Source organism: Rhinolophus ferrumequinum, chromosome 6, assembly GCF_004115265.2.
Source record: "Rhinolophus ferrumequinum isolate MPI-CBG mRhiFer1 chromosome 6, mRhiFer1_v1.p, whole genome shotgun sequence".
NCBI classification, from domain to species: Eukaryota; Metazoa; Chordata; class Mammalia; order Chiroptera; family Rhinolophidae; genus Rhinolophus; species Rhinolophus ferrumequinum.
In genome coordinates, this window is record NC_046289.1 from 42642016 (window position 1) to 42665593 (window position 23578).

The 23578-nt window shown below is 48.2% G+C and overlaps 1 protein-coding gene across 2 annotated transcripts in view; it reads left to right on the top strand.

The window, feature by feature from the left end:
• Window positions 1-23323, top strand: part of ANP32A (acidic nuclear phosphoprotein 32 family member A) — a 38313-nt gene extending 14990 nt beyond the window's left edge. For both annotated transcript variants that reach the window (XM_033108498.1, XM_033108497.1), the window contains exons 2-7: window positions 14966-15115; window positions 15347-15469; window positions 17828-18026; window positions 19467-19564; window positions 21770-21833; window positions 22096-23323. In XM_033108498.1, coding sequence (XP_032964389.1) covers window positions 14966-15115; window positions 15347-15469; window positions 17828-18026; window positions 19467-19564; window positions 21770-21833; window positions 22096-22157 — 696 coding nt within the window. In that variant the 3' untranslated portion in view covers window positions 22158-23323. The remainder of the gene's footprint in view (window positions 1-14965; window positions 15116-15346; window positions 15470-17827; window positions 18027-19466; window positions 19565-21769; window positions 21834-22095) is intronic.
• Window positions 23324-23578: the final 255 nt, after the last annotated feature.

The window sequence follows — 23578 nt, forward strand, 5'->3', positions numbered from 1 at the left end:
CAAAGATGGTGAGTCAGGATCAGAGGGCCCCCAGGGCTTACTTGAAGGGGAGAGGCCCACAGTTAAGTCAGGTAGAATCCAATTCTGACATAACTCTCCAAGGACAAGAATGAGCCGGAATTGGCTGATAGTTTTCATCTAGAAGCAAGCATCCTGCATGAATTTGAAAGGAGCTTCTGGTGAAGTAGGAGTTTATTAATTAGCCTGTTAGGGAACTGGCTTTTCAGTATTACAGGGGCTGGATAATTTGATGCCTACTTTTCTACTTTGAGCTTCTGAAGGGAAGGCACTAGATTTTCATCAAATATTGAGAAAAAGTATCTTTTCTATGTTTTGTTTATTTTTAACGGTTGAGGGTCTATGAGCCAGACACCCTATTCTTATTCAGTCCATACAGAAATACTACAAAATGAATGGGGTTATTCCCACTTTAACAGATAGGGGAACTGAGGCTCAGAAAGCTAGTTAAGTAATCAGCTCAAGGTCAAATACTACTGAGGAGCTGTGTGTGAGTGCAAAGCCGTGTCATTGACTTCAGAGCTACCATGTTTCCCCGAAAATAAGACCTAACCGGACCATCAGCTCTAATGCATCTTTTGGAGCAAACATTAACATAAGACCCGTATTATATTATATTATATTATATTATATTATATTACATTACATTACATTACATTACATTACATTACATTACATATTATTATATAAGACCGGGTCTTATATTAATGTTTGCTCCAAAAGACGCATTAGAGCTGATGGTCCGGCTCGGTCGTATTTTCAGGGAAACATGGTATGCACAGAACCTCGAATCTTTGACCTTCTGCCTCCTTCCAGCCACTTTGGGACTGCTGATAATATGGAAATACTCTAGACTCCTGACTTCCATTTCTTTTCTCTATCATAAAATCTGCTGCACTTGTTTCCCTAGGAAAGTGATACAGATGATTCCAAAATGTCTGATTTTTTAAAAATGTTTTATTGTACAGTAGAACACATTAAAGTAAACAAAATAGTTGTGAGGTTCATTGATTTTTCTCCTTTAGATTTTTTTTTCCTTTAAATGATCATTTTATACTGTCGGAAATCCCAGTGAAATCAACTTTCCTGTGTCTGCCCTTGCCTTTCTGTGCCAGAGTCTTAATGAATGTGTCTGGGTTTCCTTTTCGGCTCTGACACGCTTCGTACACGAGGGCTTATGCACGCAGACAAGCATGCCCACGGTGCGTCAGGGACACTAAAGAGGGTCTGGGGGTGGGAGAAGGCCACATTGTTTTCCAATAAAAGTAAGCTAAGACATATTTAGGGGCTTAGGTGCTGCCGTAAAACCAGCAGCAGTGTATTCTAACCTTGTGTGAGAAAAGACTAGTGGCTGTTGCGGAGCAGACAGGGCGATGCTGTGTGTTTTCCCTGGAACACCTCGCTGCCCTTGCCACCAGCAAGACCCCTTGTGGGACAGGAGTTAGGCTTACCCCTTAGTGAGATCTGCTATGAGCCTTGCATCAAGCTTGGCAAGGTGCTTGGCAAACATTACTTTTTTGATCTTTGAGAACTCCCTAAGGTGCAGGTACGGTCGGTCACCCATTTCCAGACAGGGAGTCAGATGGTATTCGAGGCAAACTGAACTGCCCCTATGTGTTGTCGTGGTCCCTTCTGCTTGTCCCTCCCAGACTGGACACTGGGGGCAGGAGGCAAGGATACTTTTTTCACTGGGTCCCCAGCACCTGGTGCCCTGGGTGGGTTCAGAGTAGCATTTATTGAATGAATGGAGGCAGTAACTTGCCCAATGGGTAGAGTAGTGAGCCCGTTAGATTGTAGGACTCCAAGGCTCTATGACTGCTGCCCTTATAGTGCAGAAGTGGATCTGATTCTAGCTCTTTGGTTAATAAGCGGGGTGAATGCAAAGGGACATAAGCGCTAGCTTATCTATATTGCAGCATTATTATAGGAAAATATTGGAAGCAACCCAGCTAAGCAATATGGAACTGGTTGAGAAACATGATGGCGCATCCACACAATGGAACATAATTCAGTGAGAAACGAGGATAGTTTTTGTGTGCTATATTACACGGGCTCCAGGAAAAAGAGGCAAGGCAAGCGTCAGTACAGAATATGTTAGTTTGGGTAAAAAAGAGAACAATACGATTCTGAATTTGGTTTTATACGTGTGAACAAGCCCTAGTGGAATGATTAACTGGACAGGATGGGAAGAAGAATTAACTGTTTATCTTATACTTTCTGGTTTTGAAACCATGGGAATAAATGTGTTAACTTTTTAAAACATTTTTTTTCTAAATAACAGAAGTGACTTTGGCCCAGCGATTGTACTTATCTGGGCTGCATTCTCCCTGCTTGTGCATTGAGGCAACTGGATTATTCATGGCCCTTCACCTGAAGTGGGATGTTGTACAGATTGTGTATCTCTGGCTTTTGTAGGCTTTTCCAGGAGACCCTGACCATGTCCTAGGATGGTCTGTAGCCCCTTCCATTGGTGGCCTGGGCCTGGGTCAGCTCAGGCTGCTGGAGAAAGGCTGGGGTGGCACAGAGACCAGGGGGCCCTCTGCAGAGGTGGCGGGCCTTGTTCCTGTCCTCATTCCTGGGAGTTTATCCTCTGAACACCGTATCCTGATATGACTCAATTGGTTCTTCCCCCACAGTGAAGGATTACAATGACGAGAGTCTGTTCTGGAGCATTCTGACAAAGTGCTGCAATTTCATAGGAGGAACAAAAATGGCAGATTGTTTTCCCGGGTTATTTTTAATGCTTTTCAGTTCAGCAAACATTTATTGAGAGCTATGTGCAAGTTAGTGGGAGGGAGTCAGAGCTGCCATAACACCTCGTCTCTGCTCTCTGGGGTACAAAGTCTTGGGTAAGAAACTTGCTTGTAAAATTAATCCCTCATCTCCTCTAGGACAGCACTTTACCTCCGCTGGTCCCATGGAGACTGGGCTTGGTAGGGATTCTTCTCCCCATTTTCCGGATGAGGAAGCTGCGTCTCAGTGAAGTCTTACCCAAGGCCATACATACATACAGTTCCTCGGTGGTAAAGCCCAGAACCAAACCAGATTTTCTGATTACTTCTCATGCGCCCAAACTCTCATAATCAACATATTCTGTCGTAGAATAGCGTGTTTCTACCTGGAAACATTGGGTGAGCACAGTCCTGAATAAATCTCTTCTCTTTTTTTCTTTAAGGAAGGGCAAGGGGAATCTCAGGCTTATGGGCAGGTCTTGGATCTTACCCCCTTTGCTGTGGTCCAAACAATGCTGATTGCACCGCCTGGGCAACAGCCCATCACCAGACCAGCAGTTAGGCTTGACAGACAGCTGCCTTCTCCCCACCGAATTCTCATGCTACCACTTCTTTTCTTCCCTTCTTCCACAAACTGTTGCCACCACCTGTCATCCTGGCTATTTCCCAGAAGGGCCAAGTACACTCCCTACTCAGGGTCTTTGCCCTGGTCGTTCCCTCTGCCCGGAAGATTCTTCCTTCAGTCTTCACTTGGCTTCAAGTACCCACTGAAAGCTCAGGTTGGATAGGCCTTCCCTGGCCACCCTTTCTAAAATAGTGTCCTTTGTTGAGATTGCCGTTTGTTCTCCCTCCTCCTTTTTCTGTGTAGCATTTATATGTATTATATGCAGGTATATACATTTATTGGTTTGTTATCTCACTCCCCCACTAGAATGTAAACCCGTGAGGCCAGGCACCCAGTGTTGTTTACTGCTGTGTGTTTAATGCCTAGCATGGGTGTCCAGCATCTAACACATACTCTAAATATTGTTGAATGATAGATCAAGCCTGTGGCCTAAGTAAATAACGCTCCTTTAAAGAGGAAAGAATCAAACCATGGCACGGTGAGAGAAAAAAAGACTCAAGGTTCATCTCTTTGCTGAAGTATTATTCATTTAATAATCGTCCAGCACTATTTGTGTGTAAAGTTCTTTGCAAATAGTCACTTAGCAGCCTCCAGTTTGTGTGCTTACAGGGACAGGGAGGGAGCTCACTGGTTTGTTTTTTTGGGTGTTTTTTTTTTCCCCCAGAGCAACCTGTTCTGTTATGAGACAGCCATAATGATTTAAACACCCTCTTGTGTTTTATATTGGACCGAAAACTGCCTCTTTGTAATTCCTGCACACTGATCTTACTTCTTGAACCACCGGAGGACACAGAATAAATGTACTCCTATTTGCATCTGGCACCCTTCAGATAGTTGGAGAAAGGTAGCTGTCATGAGTCTCCCCACTCTCCGGCCCAAACATCTCTAGTCCTTCAGTTCTTCTAGCGTCACAGTTTTCAGAAGCCTTCCCACCCTGGTTGCCTTTCTCAAGTTTTTTCTGCTTCGAGGCTTGGAATTTGAGGTTTGGTCCTTGGGAGCAGAGTGTTTTGGGAGGCTGACCAAGGACCCTTGGTCCATCCCACGTGTTTTCTGTCCACACAGCCCAGGATGGCCTTGTCTGCTGCCCCCCTTGGCAGGGAGCTCCTTCACAAGTTTTTGTGAAGACTGACATCATTAGGTTCTTTCTCAGGTCCTCTCTAGTTGTCTAGCCCCTCCCTGACTCGGCAAGAATTATAAATGTTGTAAGGATTTTGTTTTTTAGCATTTTGAGATTAAAGCAGCTGTAGATCTGTGGACAACAATGAACTCAACCTCTATTTAAAAACACAAAACAAGACAGAAAATATACATAGGTAAAGTTCTCTCACCAAAATACAGGTGAAGAGGGTTAAACTCTGGAAGTAAAGCAAAACCTATGCGTATAAACCCTGTAAATTCCTCCTTTCTCCTCTCTTTTTGACTTCCTGTGTTTTTTTCTCAGGTCTGCCTGTCTCTCCCTCTCCATTCAGTGTTCCATCCTTCTCTCCTTCCTTCCAGCAGCCCTTTGGTTCCCCATTCCTTCCTTTCTCTCATTGCTCCCCGTTTTTCCCCCTTACACGTAGTAGACATATGGAACTAACATTTACTTAGCATTTCATGTACTCCCATGAAATGTACTCCCAGTACTTTTACCATAAGCATTTAATTTACAGACTTAGGCAAGTTGTATGTGTTGAATTTCTCTGAGGGAGAAAGAACATGTTAAATTGCTTCTTATGTGTGACCTTTGGCTGCTTTGTGTAGTGGCCTTGGGTAGAAGAAACTTTCAGCCCCCAGCATTAGGTTCTTCTGTATGCTTGGTTCCCATTTCTGCCCAAATTGGTTTCCAATTGGTGGTTCGACAGACACTAGGGCTTCAGTGCAGTGGTGTTTACTCTGCTTCTGTCACTGCCAATGCTGCTGTCATTTTGGGTAGAGATGGCAGAGAAGGAGGCCAAGGTTGACAGTTTTGTCCCCGAGACCACTTAGCCTTTCCTGCCACTTGTGCACTCCAGCCCTCCTAGCGTGAGTGCGGAGGCAGGGGAGGCAGGGAGGGAGGGAGATGGGCCAGGTTCAGGCCAGTGGCTTTTTCCTAACAGCTGTTTTCTTTTTCCTCCTCTCCTTCCTCTGGCTTCAAGAAGTTCCTTGGAGAGGCCTGTGACTTTGGGATGTGGGCCCTAAGTTAGGCGAATTGAGACTGGCTAAAGGTTTGATTCCACCATGGGCTAATAACTATGTGACCTTGGGTGAGTCACTGGGTTGGTTCAGTTGCTCAAGGAGCTGGATTGGATCCACTGGTTCCCTGGAGGTAGCAATGATGGGGTAATTCTCCAAAGCATTTTTTAAAAGCCAATTGGAGGTTTGGTAGTGACCCATCCTAGGGCTGTAGAAAGTTTCTCAGCTTCTTAGTATGAATTGTGTAGTCTTAGATGGGCTTTGCTGGTGGGTTGAGCAGAGGCTTTGAATTGCTAGTTCATGGATCTCTGAGTAGTAAAACTGAGGAAGGGAATTAACTTTCTGTTTTGCAGGATGTTCTTCTACTCAGGGACCAACAGAGCGTGGTCCACATCACACCCACAGCAAAGACCCTGGGCTGCGCCCCCTTTTCAGACCCTGCTGACCCAAGGACTCTGGTGGGGTTTCCACAGCAGGCAGCCCCAGCTGTCCAAAAGTGGTCCCAGCCCACCGAGGATTAAATCCTTGAATCTGATTTCAGGAGCCAATATTGACTGTATTAGTCACCTGGGAATTAGTCAGCCCAGGAAGCCATTTTTGTATATTTTTGTTGATCTGCCCAAGAGTGGAGTTAGTGGAGCGCTTCATTTCAGAAAATGAATAAATAAGGGGTTAGCCTTTTAGAATGTAGACGATACTGCAGAGCTTGAGTGACCCGTGTTTGTGGAAAGCCAGCCCCTCTGGGCAGAGCACCAGGGGGACACTGAGACCTCAGACCAGACCTTAGCAAGGCTGTTTGGAGGAGAGACAGCAGAAGGAAAGACTGCAGATGTCCTGTGGCCGCGCCGCAGCTCTCAGAGGGCCCTGGTAGACAGGGATAGATTCCCTGGGAGGGATAGAATGGGTAGAATTCCAGCTGTCAGCAGGCGGAGTCAATTGAGGTGTAGGTATGGCCTGGAGAAGCGCTTTGTAAACTGTAACATGGGGAAGAAATGCCAGATGTTTCCTGCAGACCAGGGAGGCTGGCAGAGGGGTGAGGTGGGGACAGGCTGCCTTGGGAGGAGTCACGGGGTTTGGTCAGGGAGCATTGATGCTTGGGGGGGCTGGAAATCCTCCTCTGGATTTGTACTTGAGGCTCGTGGCCATTAAATAAAGGCTTTGGGACAGGGAGCGATGGGACATGACGTGATATGATCAAAGAAGCATTTTAGAAAGATTGACCAGGATTTACCCCCCTGCTCTCTAGGCCTTCCTCTTCAGTTTCCTCATGACTTTTCTGTTTCGTGGGGCCAGTGCTGTGTCTCTTTAATGAGATCATGGTGGACAGCGCGGGTTTTTGATAAATTGCTGGGTTGTTGAGCAAGGAATAGGACCCTGTGAGTTGAGGTGCCTGCCCCCATGCCACCCTGTGAGATGGCAGGCATCACATGGGACAATACCAGACTCCCACATTCGGAACCCAACACCCCAGACCTCTGGGGGCTGTTTTCATGATTCTGCTTTATTTTAAGAGACTACATGATTGATTTTCACATTTAGTAATTATTGGGATAATTGCCTGGAACTCTGGATTTCCTTTCTGGTATCCCTCAGTGATGAATCCTGGAATTCTTTGGCCCATGAAATCTCCCACCTACTTTGGGGAACAGTGACTGAGTTTGGGTGGGATTAAAAGTGTGTGGACCACAGAATTTTGGAACCAGAAGGAATCGCATCTCTGTGCTCAGGCTACATTGCCCAGTGTATGGCTCATGGGACTGACAGAAGCCCAGGAGAGTGGCCATGGCTTCCCTCAGGACACACAGCAAGTTAGTGGCGGAGTGGTTACTAGTGTCCAGGTCATCAGACTGCCTGACGAGCATCCTTGGCACGGCACCTTTGCTTCTCCCCCTTTGCTTCTCCTGGTCACCATTCACACACCACCTACTGGGACCAATGTCTTCACTGGACTCTGCTCCAACTCCTGCGTCTTCAGACCTCCCAGCATCTACTGAAGGTAGAAAAGGACAACCATTTAGAAGTTGCAGCCTGCTCGATTTTTCACTTGATCGTGTCATGCACCAGTTCCAAAAGCCTCATCTCTTCCTCTCTGAACTGTTCCCCATTTCCTGACTCCCAGACAGCCCTCTGGGCCTATTATCTGCTACTCGGAGAATACTTTTCCTTCACATGCTCTTAATCAGGCAGGGCTGTGCAATCGCGGAAGGCTTCCTGTAGGAGGTGGAATTGACAAGTCCTTGAAGTGAAATAGACTGGCTGGAAGGGAGGTATGAAGTTTAAGGGGAGTAAAGCAAAGGCATAACAGCAGGGAGGGGCCCCAGCCTTGCTAGGGTTCACTAGCAAAACAGGCCCATTAGACAAGCCCAAAGCCCAGGTCCTACACCTAGGCTGGAGGAAGCATCTGCAGTGGAACCAGCTCCCCTGTCTTAGGCAAAAAGCAAGTTCTCCCCGCTGGGGCAGAAGGAGGTGGGAAGCTGGTTCCAGGCAGCGCAGGAACCAGTCACAGCGTTTATGTTAATGTGGGCCCTCCCCCAGCGGGCACTAGCCTATTACCCAGGCCTGCCGACAGCTTAATTACCGCTGCTGCAGCCTGCTGCGATCCATGGTTCCCTAAAATAATAAGGATGGCGTCACCGACTTCCCGTGGCCATGTGCTCGCACCCGAGCCTCCAGAGCTCTATTGTAGGAAATAAACAAAATCCAGACACTCAGATGCTTTTTTTCTTGGAGAGATTTTGTTTTTAAGTAATGTGGTACTCTGACCCTTAGTTAAGATTTTAAAAGATCTTTAAAAGGTATGGAGACCTGAGTCGTAGCTACTACCATTGAGTCTGCAGAATAGCCTCCTGTTAGCAGAAACTGAAAGCTACCTGGATGACTCCACGTCTTCCACTGGGGACTGATTTCCGATCAGAGCAGCAGTGTGGAGTAGACGCTGTGGCAAAAGAATCCCCAGCTCCCGGTTCCTGGGCTCTAGGCCAACTCTGGACCTTGGGTCTTCCTCTGGAAAAAGGACTAAATTAGACTAGCGTTTTGCAAACTGTGGATCATGTTTAAAAAATTGTTTTTACTCTAATGGAAAATAATTGTAACAGGGTACGTTTTGTTGCAGTGTATATGCCTATACGTACACAAAAACCTGTGTGCCCTGACGTAGGGTGTAAATGTATTTTCTGCTGTGGGTTGTGGTCAGGTGGCAACTGACCTACATGATCCTGAAGGTCTTCCTAGCTTTCGAAATGTCCGGCTTTTCTCCCAGAGCCTGACTTTTCCCCATGGAACTTCACTGATTTTTGCAGGTTTTGCCACACTGTTAAGCAAAACTAGATTTTACGGTTAAAATGACAAAATCATAAGCATTTATCACTCTAATTGAACACCTTTAGGAAGAAGTCCATTTCCCCCCTGCCTTGGTGTCTTAAACAGTCTGGCCTTCTAGCTAGAAATCTGCAACAGGGGATGGCCCATTTAAAAGCTGACCTATTTAAAACCCATGAGCACCAAAAAAAAAAAAAAAAACACGGGGTCAATTTGATTTGAGTCTTTTCTGTGCAAGGCTAGAACCTGAAAACTGAATTGATCAGGGACTGACAAGGTTAAAAACAAAACTACAAATATTTGTTGAATTCTTGCTTAGTGAGAAAAAGAAAATCAAGGCTCAAGGTTAGCGTTTTATCCAAAACAAGGCATGGATGTAAAATCAAGAGGACTGTATTTCAAGCACACCTTCTGAGTTCTCCAAAATGTGGTGAAGCCTCGTATATTCCACGAGGAAGCCTTGCATACAGCTCAGGTGACTCAGATTGATGGCCTGCCTTTGTTCCCACTGTGCCGTGACAGTGGACACCGCAGTAAAGCTGACTATGGATCAAGGAGAAGGCAAGTGGCTTTCCAAGCTGGGAACATTCTTTCATTTAATCCAACACTAGGTAATGGGCACTGTTGTTATTGGAGGAAACAGAAGCTCAAGAGAGGTGAGGTGAACCAGCAAGTGGAGAATGTGGACTTGAGCCAAGTCTGTCTGACTCCACAGCCTGCTTTCTGTCCGTCCGCCTCTCCACGTTGCCTCAGGAAGTGCTGGAAAGATGATGAGCAGTTCTCACTCAGGCTTCCTTCTCTCTGGTTCTGGCCTTCGGAGGGCTCCGTTTGAGGCCCAAACTGTCCATTGAAATTAGGACCAGCTTCACAGGCGTGTGACCTGTGCCCCATGGTTAGAAGGGCTCTGCTGTTGGGTTTAATGTGCTCCTGTCACTGTCTTGGAATTCTTAATAATGTTTGAACAAGGGTATATCACATTTTCATTGTGTACTGCACTCTACAAATTATACGGCTAGTCCTAACTTTGATATAGTGTTTCCCCTTTCTTGGTCTTTCTGGGTCCCTCTTGCCTGCCTTTAGTATGCCCAACTTCTCTGGAGTGGAGGCATTTGAAAAATGTACTCTGTCCCAAACTCAGGCCTACTACCTGGCACACTGGACTGTAGTTGTTTACCAGCCGTCTGTCTCCTAGCCGGCCACCACACCTCCTGCTCGCCATCCCCTCCGTGTCCCCTCAGCATTTGCCTCGGTGAGCAATGTCACAAGAGCACCCCGTGGGGAGAGAGGGCTTTCTTCCGGACAGAGCACTAGGTCAGGGCAAGAGGAGTGCACAATTGGCCTGCCTCCTAGGTGCTCGTGCTCATCTCTGGGACACAAGACACACCGAAAAACGTTGCTGTTATTATTTGTAAAATATAGGGTTCATTCAACTTGTATCGGACTCGTTACACTGTAATTTTGACTCACTCTGTATGCCCGGCACCTAGTGTTGTGCCTGGCACGATAAACAGGACATTTGTTAAGCAGTTGCTCTGGTGTCTGCTCCCTGCTAGGCTGATTATGGCGAAGGACAGTCCCTGACCTCTAGGAGGATCGGATGCTTATTACACGATTAAATGATTCATGCGGCAGCTGCCCTTGGTGCCCTGGGATGTCAGAGCTGGGTGTGCGGAAGGCCTCCTGGGGAGGGGGGCTTGAACTGGATTTGTAGTGCAAGGCTGAGAGGTAGGGAGCCATGAGATTGGAGAGAAAGGAGGCCTCTTCAGGTCACTTTAGGAACTTGAATTCTCCCTCCCCCCGCGCCCCCTTGCAGGAAGCCAGGAATGTTTTCTAGGCTGCAGGTTGCACTTTATAGGTTAAACAGATATCATCATCCCCTTTCTGCAGAGGCAGAGCCTAAGACCTCTGGGATAGAGTCAGGGTCATTTAGCCAGCAGCTCGAGGCCTGTTCCCAGTGGCCACAGCCCCACTGTCACAGAGATCCCCGTGGGAGTCAGAAGCAGGTTTAGAGTGAGTTCGTCCTGTGACCAGGACTGCCATGTTGGGAATAGAGAGGAATGTCAAATTGGAGCGATCTGTAAAGACACGATTTCACAATTTTGAAACAAGCAGCGGGTTGTTCCTTAGAGTAATGTGTTTGTGTGTATCTTCGACATTTCTGCTCCCATTCGTGAGAAAGGACTGCTGCAACTTTGCTTTGGGGACAAGTTTTTAAGGAAATGCCAGAGCAGGGCAGTCTGATTTCTAGGGAACTTCTCAGTGCTGCCCCACACACATTTCTCTGGGGCCGAGTATGAATATTCAGGCTTCTCTGCGTATCGACGCTCGAGACATGAAGCACACGATCCTGCGTAGGTTTGCGTTTGCCATTGGGGTGTTTGAAGAACTCCTGATACAAGAGTGTCGTCCCAATTGTTGGACTAGAGAGAAACCACATTCGGATATTTTTAAATAGCCAGTGGGATTGGGAGAGAGTCTAAACCCAAAGTACAAATTTTCAGTTTAATTTTAACTTTATGCTTAGCTCACACCCAGAATTTGGCTTTGGGAAATGGGCCTTAAATTTCTTTTTCTTTTTTTTTAAGTAGAACACACCGGAATGTCAAAGGGATGCTCTCTTCACATGGAAGGATTTAGAGTATGGCCACTGAGTAGAGGTGGGAGGAAGTGGGTTGGAATTGCTGCAGTTCAGAGTGATTTAAGGAACACTGGGGCGTGGTAGAGGTTTTGAAACACCGGAGCCTGTCCTGGAGCTCTCAGAAAGTATGGCCCTTAGTAGAGGTGGGCGGAGGCGGGGGGGGGGGGGGGGGCGCAGAATGAGTTCCACAGGTTGGCTGTTGGGCTGATGTTTTTGTTTTTTCCTGTTGGGTGTGTTTCAGACACTTCACAAGCAGCCTACCTGCCATCCCCAAAGTGCCACGTCACCCCACAAAGAAGCAGTAGGTTTCCCCCATTGTGGTTTTGGCTTTTTAGTGACATAGCAACCTTGGGAGCTAAGCCTGGGCCTCTCCAATCCTCTTTGATCTCACCCCAAACTGTGCTGAAACCCCCACCAGGAGGGAAATGCGGAAACGCTGGGGGTCCCCCAGACTGGCCCTATAACCCACCGTCACCCTGCAGATACCACAGGCTTCCTTTTCCAGTGATTTGGAAGCAGCCTCTTGCTCCGTGGGGAGAGTGGGGTCCCAGACCCCCCAGCCCCTCTCCAGATCTGTGTTCCCTGAGTGCAGGCGGGGTTGGCTTTTGTGTTTTGGTGAGCGAGGAAGTATAACCAGGGTGGTCATTGCACTACTGGGGGAACAGTTAGAAGGGGGCTAAAAGGAAGCAGGAGCCATCAGGGCAGCTTGTTGGATTGAGCTGGGGGGTCTGGGAGAGCCTGTGCCCTACATTGGGGGACATCAGAGAAACCATCGGGAACCACCATCGGCCCAGTAAACACCCCGGGGTCATGACCGTCCGGCACTTTCGGATAGGCCGGTGGTTCTGATGTGGCTGTAAGATGGGAGGATGCCCCATGGAGCGATTGGGAGGGTTACACGAGCCAGTGCTGATTGCACGTGTACCTGCTGAGGGCTCAGGAAAGATCCCGTGACTATTCGTGAAAACAGTAGTGACAGTGACTGGCACAGTGTCCCCGAGAGGAATGGCCACTGGCCTGGTGTGCTGCTGGGACTGGAGTCTGTAGGATTCCTGGGCAGCATTGCGCCTCTCCGGGAAGGAGGCCGAGGAACTCCCTTGACTCCCCAGCACTGCCTCCCCCCATCTGCGGGGCCTTCTCCTTGGCTAATGGCATAGGAGGAGAAGCCCTTGACCCAGCTAGAAAAACCGCATGTCTGAATTCATTGAGGGTGGATTGGAATCCCTTATATTTATCTTTCTTTGGTGGAGCTTAAAGAATTCCCAGGACCTTCCAAGGAAATGAGTAACTAAAGAAGACTGTGGGCCTTGTGACTCTTGGCGTTTACTGCGACAAAGGAGGTGGTCCCCTCTCCCCCAGTACAGTTGATCTCCCTCAGTCTGCTCTGCTCCCCTGAGGCCTGGCTTCCTGGCTCTACACTGATTTCCTGCCCGAGGGCAGGAGGCCTCGCAGGATTTATTCCCAGGCACTCTTGCCACTGACCTTGAGAAGGTGACCTGACCTGGACATCTGGCCTCTCCTGGGGACTGAGAGAGTAGGAAAGGCCCAAGGAAAGGTGGGCCTTGGCGCCAGTGCCCAGGCCCAGAACTTCCTAGCTCTGAGAGAGAGCTGCTCCGCCTGGCTTTGCCCCTCCTTGCAAATTGCCAGTGTGCCTCTCTCCACTAGGAAGGAAGAAAGCAGGGCAGCTACGCAATGCAGATGCTGCGTCCCAGATGTGCTCCAAGCTCCCTGGTCTGTCCACTGGTCAGGGTGGACTGAAGGGCACAGCAGGCCTGATGTGGGTTCTGTTCCACTAGACTGGCATTTGGCCCAGAGATGCCCAAACAGGAGGGGCACCTGGAGGACTGTGGCAAGCTGGTCATCCTGGGCCCTGCAGGAAGAAGTGAGGCAAATTGGCGGGGGCGGGGGGGGGCTGGACTGGGACTGGTTAGAAGGCCCATCTGCTTATCCCTTAGAAGAAAAGGCTATGAGGAGCGGGAATGACCCTTCGGGCAATGTGGGACTGCAGCAGAGAAGGACAAGCCTGTACCATGTGACCCACGGATGAGAAATCAGAACCTGTGGGTGGAAGTCCCAGGGATCAGCATATCCAGGCAACAGTAGTACATGTTTCCTGGAGGCTGCAGGGAGCAGGCAGGGGATGCTGTGTCAAGCACCTGGTGCAGCCAGGAGGGATCACCTTTTAGGTGCCTGCCAGCCCTGGGAGGTCAGGAAGCAGCCAGACCGTGTGGGGACAGTAACTGTGGGCACCTGTCTGGAGGAGCACGCACCGTGGCCTCGCTGGCTGACTTTCTGGGACATTGCAGGCCCGAGACGTGATTACTCTTCTGTCTCCCTACTATCTGTACTGGAAACCTGGCATCTCACCTTCTAACAACCTAATGAGAGGGTAGCTTTTTATCACTGTTTTCTACTTCATTAGAAATAAAGGATTTGGGCCCCAAATTTGGGTAAAAAGAGAAGGGAGGAGAATCTAAGGACTCTTACCAGGATGAATCTGCCTCTATGTAGTTGGGCGAGGGGCAGACAGGCCCACAGAGGTGTCTCCAAAGACCAGCTTTTGGACTTTGCTGAGCTCATTATTTCTTTATGGCTGGATCCTTTGTTGTGGCTTTCCATTCTCTCCTTCCGCATCTACTCAAGACCCTGAAGGGCAAAGTCTGGAACCGTGATACCTGATATGGTAGCTCACGTGTGTGTCTCTTTACACTTATATTAAGACTAAATATTAAGACTTAAAACTCAGACCCCCCCACCCCCCTCCCATCTCCTCTCTTAGTGCAGAGGTTCTCATCGTTGCAGGAAGTTCTGGGGACAGTGCTAGTCTAGCGAATAGAGTTGGAGGAGCCCCTGGTTGGCTGTCCCTACCGTGGGGCTGGCCGAGCAGTGACCATGGTGACAAATTCCAGGCCCAGTGGGCAGGCTCTGACTGTGGTGCCAAGAGCAAGAGCGGGTGAGAGCAAGCAGGAAGAGAGAGGGTCACAGATCGCGGAGGTGAAGGGAACTTGGGGCTGAGCATGGGAAGTAGGGAGCTAGCCTTGGTTGGGGGGGTCAGGCTGGGGCCATAATGAGCATGGGGTGAGGCTCAGGTCCCCTAACAATGTTAGAGTTGGGAGCTGGGGTGTTTTATTTTTTAATGGAGTTTGGAAAAATGTGGCAGCAGGGTTGGAATGAGACCACCAGTCTTGCCAACGGCAGTGGGACTTATTAAATTTGTCTTCTCCAGCTGAGCCACGGCTCCTTTCCGGAGTGGCCCCTAGTTCTGCAGCTCTGCCCCCCCCACACACACACACAAATACACAGAAGGACCAGGGTGGGCGTGTGCAGTGCGACGCTCCAGAAGTGCTGGAATAAGTGCTGTTTTTAGTGTATGATGGACAGCTTCCTGGGTCCATTGCCCTGTCCTCCAAGGAAACCTGACAGCCTTCCCCTGCCTCAGCCCCGTTCCTTACCTCCATTTATGCAGTCCTTCCTTTCCAGGTGAAAGAGCTTGTCCTGGACAACTGTCGGTCAAATGAAGGCAAAATCGAAGGCCTCACAGATGAATTTGAAGAACTGGAGTTCTTAAGTACAATCAACGTAGGCCTCACCTCAGTCGCAGACTTACCAAAGTTAAACAAACTTAAGAAGGTAAATAGAGTGTAGGAGCCTGCGGGGAGGCGGGCATGGGGGAGGGGAAGGGTCATTACTTTGTGTTTAGGGAGCGTAATTGAAGGTGAAGCCAGATACCTGTACCAACACGCCCAAAGATTCCAAGATGACTTTCTCTTCCCCGCCTGTCTGTGGAGAGCCAGGCGGCGCTGAGCCCAGAGACTTCATTTAAAGAGCTATTTCTACTTTTTCTCTTCCTGCCTTGTTTAGCTTGAACTAAGCGATAACAGAATCTCAGGGGGCCTGGAAGTATTGGCAGAAAAGTGTCCGAACCTCACACATCTAAATTTAAGTGGCAACAAAATTAAAGACCTCAGCACAATGGAGCCACTGGTGAGTCATTTGGGTCCTCCTCTCTTTCCACAGGGCGGGAGAGGGAGGGATTGATATCAGGGAATACTACTTTTGCATCTGTATAATGTCCTTTTTTTCCCACTGATCTTACTTTTTTGACTTTATTTAACTCTCATTATGTGCTATGAGATAGAGTCTGAGCAGCTATTTCTGCTTCGTCCATAGAGAAACTGAGGCCTAGAGAAGTTAAGTAACTTGGCCAAGGTCACACAGCCAGACTGGGCAGTTGGGAGAGGGGTGGGGGTTGGACCCTGGTCTCAAGTTTCTGCTCTAGTGCTTTTCCTCATGCAGTTTCTGTTCCACTTTGGAAACTGGAGCTGTCATTTCTTCAGGCTTACATCATGGCTCCTTGTCCCTCTTTGGGCAGGGAGGAACCATGCAGGAATTAAGCTGACTCTGGAGGAAGCCACCACATTTTCTGCTTGGGTCCCTGGCCTGAGTTGGTGCTCACAAGGGTGGGAGATGGGTTGGCTCTGACACAGGTCCCCTGGGATGGCAGAGAGCTGTGTGGTTCAGGAGCCTCGGGCAGGCCTTCCTCTGCTTTCCTCATGGAGCTGAACACAACCCCAGACTTCATAGATTTCCTAGCCAGAAAGGGGCAAGTCATGGTCAGAATAACAATTTCTACATACTTGTAAGCAGGATCTGAATGACTGTATTATCTTGATTTTTAAGGAGATAAACTAAGTTGTGTCATTGATTCAGTAATAGCTTTTTTGAAATATAGAAATACTTCCACACAAAATAAACACTTACTATAAATATACATATAGGAATCACTTCATAAGCCATACATCTTAGAATCAGGGAAAGGCCCTGAGGATATTTTGCCAAGTTTGTCACGTTTCCCTTTTCTGGGTCTATAGGGTGGAGGTTGGGGCATCATCCCTCAGTTTGGGTTTGTAGGGTTCTTGTGTAAAAATCACTCTTTAACCTCCATGGACGCTTGAGGAGGGCCTGGTTGATGGGCCAGCGTAACAGAAGAGGAAGCTGGTATTTGTTTCGCAAGCTCAAACTTTACCTGCCCACCTGTGGCCTGGGGTCCTCTACTAAAATATGCTTCCCAGGAACTTCTTTTCAAGTCTTTCACTTATCTTCTAAGGGGAAAGCAAAAACTGTTTTGATATACCTGAAAGTCTTGATTTCATAATTTCATTACAAAAGGAAAAATCTTTGATGTGTGTGTTTTGGGAGGCAAGATATGGGGACTGAGTATATAAAACATGGTGATTCGGTCACCATTAGAGATCAGATATAGACACACACGCACCCTGCTCCTCACATGACACGTTTTTTTAGCTTCCTCTTCCCTGATTATCAGAGTGATCGATGCGTTACACTTGCCCGCCCAGACCCCTCCTCTGCCCCGACCCTCTGCAGAGAACGACCAGGTCTCCATCACAAGCTCTTGAGAGAGAACCTAATTCCTGATGCTGACCTTGAGGGACAGTGGCGGTAGTCGCCAGTTAGGCTGGCCCCATTGGAACAGGCCCGGCCTGGGACAGGGTGGTCTTGTGCTTGCGCCTTGAAGACATGTCAGGTGGGAAATCCAGGTGCAGCTGTATTTCTTGCTAGCTGTGTGACCCTTCCGCTTCCTGGGCCTCGGTTTCCTCAGCCACCAACCACCATACAGGCATAACAGAGCTAGAACCTGTCTGGGGTAAAGATTTGGCAAAGCAGATGTGTTAAGGACCATGGACAAAGTCTGGATCCTCCATCGGTTTGTTTTCTCTTGTCCTCTTTGACAGGCAGCTTTGCAGAGTAAGCGCACAGTTCTGAATTTGGGCTGCCTCAAAAAAAGGCCAATTCTCTGTCCTCTACTTCCTCATCTGTAATTATTATTCCTACCTTATCGAGGTTCTTAGGACAAACTGAGTTAATACACAAAGTGCTATGTTAACTCCCATTATCATCATCATCATCATCATCATTATACACAGGAGTTAGTTTGTTGGCTCATGGTGCCTTTTTAGTTCCTCACTGGCCCCCAGTCACAGAGCCAGGCAGCAAAGCTTTGGTTTCGTGCACCAAAAGAGCTCCAGCTTAATTTCAAGCTGGTCACTGTTGAGACAAAAGCTGTCATTGCAGAATAGAAGTGTTGGCATTCGATGAGGCTTTAGTGATGAGACCATTTTCCAGATGAAGAAACTGAGGCCCCCCCAGCCAGGGGTGATAGATTTGGGTGGACATGGTGGCTGGGCAGAGCCAAATCGGAGTTTCTTTACCACCTGTGACCTTGAGCTCTTCGCGCTGTCTCACTTCATCCCCACCTGTTTCCTGGGTTGTTTCCCACCTCCGGCAAATCGCTCACTGTTGGCTTCATTTTTCTGCTTGCAGAAAAAGTTAGAAAACCTCAAGAGCTTAGACCTTTTCAATTGTGAGGTAACCAACCTGAATGACTACCGAGAAAACGTGTTCAAGCTCCTCCCGCAACTCACATATCTTGATGGCTACGACCGGGATGACAAGGAGGCCCCTGACTCGGACGCCGAGGGCTATGTAGAGGGCCTGGACGAGGACGAGGAGGACGAGGATGGTGGGTGGCGGAGGGCGGGCCAGCGCAGGGCCGGGGCCTCCCTGTTCTGTGGGGGGGTGAGGACGAGGATGGGGGGTGGCGGAGGGCGGGCCAGAGCAGCCGGGGCCTCCCTCTTCTGTGGGGGGGGGTGAGGACGAGGAGGACGAGGATGGTGGGTGGCGGAGGGCGGGCCAGCGCAGGGCCGGGGCCTCCCCGCTCTATGGGGTGGGGGCCTGGGTGTCGGGAGGCCTCCCCCAGCCACTGCGGGCTAGCGGGCTAGCTGGCTGTCAGCCGTGCTCCAAAGCTATGGAGGAGAGGGTGGCAGTCTGCTCTGTTTACCGTTGTCCCTAATCTGTCTCATTGGTTGACTGCCCTGAAAGAACAGTGTGTGAGCCCGAGAGAAACATCCTGACTCTCCAACTACATAGTAACTCCTTAGAAACCCTCTAGCTGAATCCTCACTTCAGTTTTTTCCCATTTCAAAGTACCCCCGGAATGAGATTCTACAGTGTCTCTCTGGTGTGACCCTAGACTCAGACACTCTCCCAGGAAGGAGATGAGTGGATAGAGGAAAGTGGGGTATAGCCTGAGGGGCCCTCTTTCCCCACTTAGGTGTCCAGTCCGGGAGCTGGAGAGGTTGTGGGGCCCCCTGGTGGTTGTAGCCCATGGACCACAGGCCAGGACTTGGGGGGATGTGGACTCAGGAGCTCCATTGGGCTCCCTGGCAGTGCGCTGTGCAGGTGAACAGCCTGGGCTGCAGGAAGGGAAGAGGAAAAACAAAGGGGCACCATCTCCTATCCCCTTCTTACCTTCCCACACCGCCAGCACAGTATGGCTTTTCTGCCAGTCTTCATGGCCAGAGTAAAGTTGGGAATGGAGACACTTGCTCAATTAATTCGGACGTAAGATTTTGTGTTTCCTTGTTAGATGGAAGTATTCTGCAAGATAGTCAGATACCTTGTTTGCCTTAGCTTGTCACATCTTATGATGCGACACAAAGGGCCTAGGCCTAGAGTCCTGAGACAAGGTTTCTAGGCCCAGACTAATTTGATGTGTGACCTTGAACAAGTCACTTCTCCACTTCGTGCCTCAGATTTCTCCCCTTTAAAGTGAGGAATTGGACTAGATGCTCTTTCTGAATAAATTGACTTCAGCTTTCCTGGGCCCTGTAACTTGTTCCTTTGATCCGACAATTTCTCTGTGGTCTCAGCCTTCACAAATGATCTTTCATTTTTGTAAAATTTGGGGAGAAGGGTTTGTCTTTCAGACCACTTTGGGGAGCTTATGTTTTAGGTCACTTTAGGATGTCTTCAGTTACATTAGAGCATCCAGGTTGGGGGCCTGAGCGGGGGTGGGAGAGTCATGGGCTCCACACTGTGGACCACAGCGCGGGCCTGTGCTCTGTGAGGGAGGAGTCAGCTCACCACCAGCTCCATTCTTGTCCCCATTTTTACTGCGCAGAGGAAGAGTATGATGAGGATGCTCAGATAGTGGAAGACGAAGAGGACGAGGAAGAGGAGGAGGAAGGTGAAGAAGAGGATGTGAGCGGAGAGGAAGAGGTAAGCAGCTGGGCTGGGGAAGGGTACCATCTCCCTGTGTCCTCCTTACCAGCTGCTCTGAGCCAGTCCCGCTAAATGTCGCAGTGACCAGCCTTTGGCAGCCCGGGAGCCCTGGTTATGGAAATGAGTCCATTCCAGGGCCTTTTATTGGGCTGCTTTTGGAGAAGCCAAACTTCTAGTGAGCCCTGGGAGGTTGTATTAGGAATGAGTAAGAGGGGATTCTGGCAGCAGGTAGGAGGGGGCTCGCCTGCTGGGGTAAGCCTGGCCTTCATTTCTGGGTGAAAATTAGTTCTTACTGCAGCCACATCCCCATTTTCTGCCTTTTTGCATTCATATGTTAATTCAGATATTCACTGAGCACTTACAGTATAGTAGGGAAAAATCAAAGACTGCTTTAAACTGAGGGTAGTAGAAGACACTGCTGGATCTCAAATCAGAGTGACAAGGGTCTCCTGCACACAGTGGGGTAGTGCCATTTTCCTAACACCTTGGCTGGTTCCTGGCTTTTTTGACAAGCTCTGTATAATATATAGCACAAAGATTTAGCTGTGTGTCCCTGGACGAAGTCCTTGGCCTTCCTGATCCTATTTCTTCGTCTGTGAAATAAGCATATTTTACACCTGGGTTATAAATAGGGATCAACTCACTGGATTGTGAACAGGATAAACTAATTAGTAAGTAAAATGCTTCAGGACAGTGTCTGACAAAGGGTGTTTGACCACTTACTATTTTAGGCTTTCACGCCCTTCTCCAAGGTGCTCAGTCAGTGTGCTGGGTTTTGTGTTTGGGTCTTCTGAGTCTCTCTACAGCAGTCATTTTCCATGGTTTGTTCAGAATTCTAAATCCACTCTTGATAATTGCAAAAGTTAGACCTGGAGAGGTTTAAAATGACAATAGCATGGACAAAGCACCTGCCTTCTCCCCATTTCCTGTCTCTTGATCTTGAGGGTAGATTCCTGCCTGCCTCGCAGACCCGCTTGGGTAGAATCTCCCAGCCAGGCCAGCCCAGGCTTGGGAGAGACAGGTCCAGGTGAGGAGAAGAAGCTGGTGAGATAGCTGGTGAGACCAGGTTCCTGCCTGGTCTGCAGCAGTTTCTCTTCTCCATAGGTATAGGCTGCTAGGCTCACCTCAAGAATATTGTAAGTACTTTCAAAATAAAGACTTAGGAAAACAGATCCCCCAAGGACAGAGCAGTAAGTTGTGTGGGCTAGGATTTTTTTGTCTTGTTTTTCCTGTTATAGGAGCTGCAGTGTGCAGGATTGGGTTTTTTGTGCAGGGTTGGGGGGTTTTTTGTTTTTGATTTTTCTTTTTCTTTTTCTTTTTTTTTTTGGTAATCTCATTGACCATCTACAGATTTCCAGCTTCCAGTAAAGGCAAGCTTACACACACACATACACCAGGATCTCAGCAAACGGACTGATTAAGGAACTATTTGGTGACATTTTAAAAGGGTATTTCCCTTGACAAATAGAAGTCTGCCACCAAGTTCTTTTTAAGCAGTGGGCTTGCCCGATGCTTTAGGAATAGTGTTCAAAATACAGAGATTTAACTAGCATGTGACTTCAGGAGCAGCATAAAGCAAAGGTCCTGTGTTGAAAGTGAAGTCACATGCCTTGCTGGATCTCAAGGAACTGGGACGATGTCCTTACGGGGCCTTGAATGTATCCACCCCTCCCGTCCCCTCCAAGCGATCCAAGTTTGAAGATGGTGAAGGGCTGGGTAGGGTGAGGTTGGACTTGACCGCAGAATCTGGATTTACCGAAACTGGGGTCTTCTTGAAGCCAAAACTAGGTTGAGGGCAGATGAAAGGATGGCCTACTTTACCTGACAGAGTTGGCTTAGAAACTTGTTCTCCTAAGAGAACAGCAGATTGGAAAGCTGCCTGAGTTATAGAGACTTCAGATCAGGAGTCCTTAACCTGGGGGTAGAACCCATAACCCTCCTGACATTATTTGCATATATTATCTGTGATGGGGGTATTTTCTAGGGAAGGGGATCAAAGCTTTCTGCAGATTCTTAAAGGGGCTCTTAAGCAAAAGAACCTCTGCTTTAGATTTAAACTGAGATAGTAGGTACTTGTGTGGGGCTCTGAGAGGCTGGGGACAACCCCTACCTTTTTGAGGTCAATGTCAGGGAAAGTGGCTTCCTCAGCAGGTCCCTAGCCTGGGGGCATTCCTGATGTCCGGTGTGCATCTTCTCTCCTAGGAGGATGAAGAAGGTTATAATGACGGGGAAGTAGACGATGAAGAAGATGAAGAAGATCTTGGTGGTATGGCAGCTTTTTTTATTCTCAGCTGGTGGCAGGCTGGCCCCCTGCAGTTGACAGGTTGTGTAGGCCCTGAGGACCTGGCAGTGGGCAGACCACGCCCATCTGATGCCTCAGGTGCCTCCCGGGCTTTGCAGATCTCCTGCCTCAGTTTGCCAGGATGGCAAAGCTCCCTAGATATATGGTCCCCTGGTTTTCCAGTGGGTGGGCTGAGTTAGAGGTGGGATCAGTGTTTAATCTAAAGGCCTTATCTTTACTCTTTCAGAAGAAGAAAGGGGTCAGAAGCGAAAACGAGAACCTGAAGATGAGGGAGAAGACGATGACTAAGTGGAATAACCTATTTTGAAAAATTCCTATTGTGATTTGACTGTTTTTACCCGTACCCCCCCCAAATCCCGCCCCCCGAAACTTATTTTTTTCTGATTGTAACGTTGCTGTGGGAACGAGAAGGGAAAAGTGTACTGGGGGTTGTGGGGGAGGGAGGGTGGGAGGGGGTGGAATAAAATACTATTTTTACTGCCACTCTTTATTTTTTTTTCCCCTACTTTTTTTTTTTGTGTCTGTTTTTGTCCCTGTAAATGCAATAGCTGAGTACACACCAAGTGAGGATTTGTTCCTTACTCTCAAAGAGGATGCTTTAGAGGTCTCTTACATTTCCTGGTATTTCCCGAGTGTCTTGAGTTGGTTGGAAGGCCGTGGCTGGGCTCAGTTTGGTTTCCCAAAGCCCAGGAGGGGCTGGGAACCAGCCACATCTTACCTCTTGTTCTGGTTCACGTGATTCCTGCATTTCTTGGGCCTGCTCGAGGCATCCAACGCCCTGGTTTTAAATAGCAAACTCAAGGCGTATTTTGGCACTGGTTGGGGGACAGTCCCCGTCTCTCATTCCCTTCCCCTCTTCACAGATAATGGTGGGCTTCCCTCTACAGAGAAGACTCTGATGTCACTCTTACAAGCTATGACCCAGAGAACTGAAAATAGCAGGGTTATGAGTTACGAGTAAAACAGATTTGGTGATTGTAATTAAAAGAGAAGAAGCAAACACTTAAACGTCAACCTCTTTAAAAGATTTTTTAAAAACTGCCCTATCTTGTTCTGTAAGATATTAGAACGCTTTGTTTTACAAAATGACAAGAGAATTCTTCCACGTGTACTTCTGTGCTTAGACCATTTTTACAAACCTAAGCACCGGACACATTGCTGCATGTCGGCTGGGTTTTTTTTTCATACACCCGAGCACGGAAAAACTAACACAAAATGTATTTTCTTACCTAGTGGAAATCTGAAATGACTGCAAATTCCTAGTGAATGTACAGGTTTGCTTTCATGTCCCTCTTCTGGATTGCTTTAGAAGTGCCGTGTTGTTTCCTAGCCTGTGTTTCATCTGTACAAAAGACCATGTGCATCGGTTTTTCTCCTCCCCCGCAGAAGAGCCAAACTTTCAGTTTTATGTCTGTTTGTCATTGATAAATTTCAATAAATCTTTTTATACAATTTTTTGGGGGATGGCTTCTTTGAATCCAATAGACCATTGATCTTTCTAAGTTGCATTCCAGATAACCTGCTAGCTGACATGGGCTTACCTGATAAAATAGCTTTTTCTTTGTCGGAGATTTAACTTGATACTATGTTTGGATACTGCAGGTCTCAAGCAAGACTCAGTGGTGTGCTGTCTTCATTAAAAGCTACATTTTGGAGGGTGGGAAACCCAAAAGATGTAAAGAGATAAAGATAAAGTTATTTAAAAACCA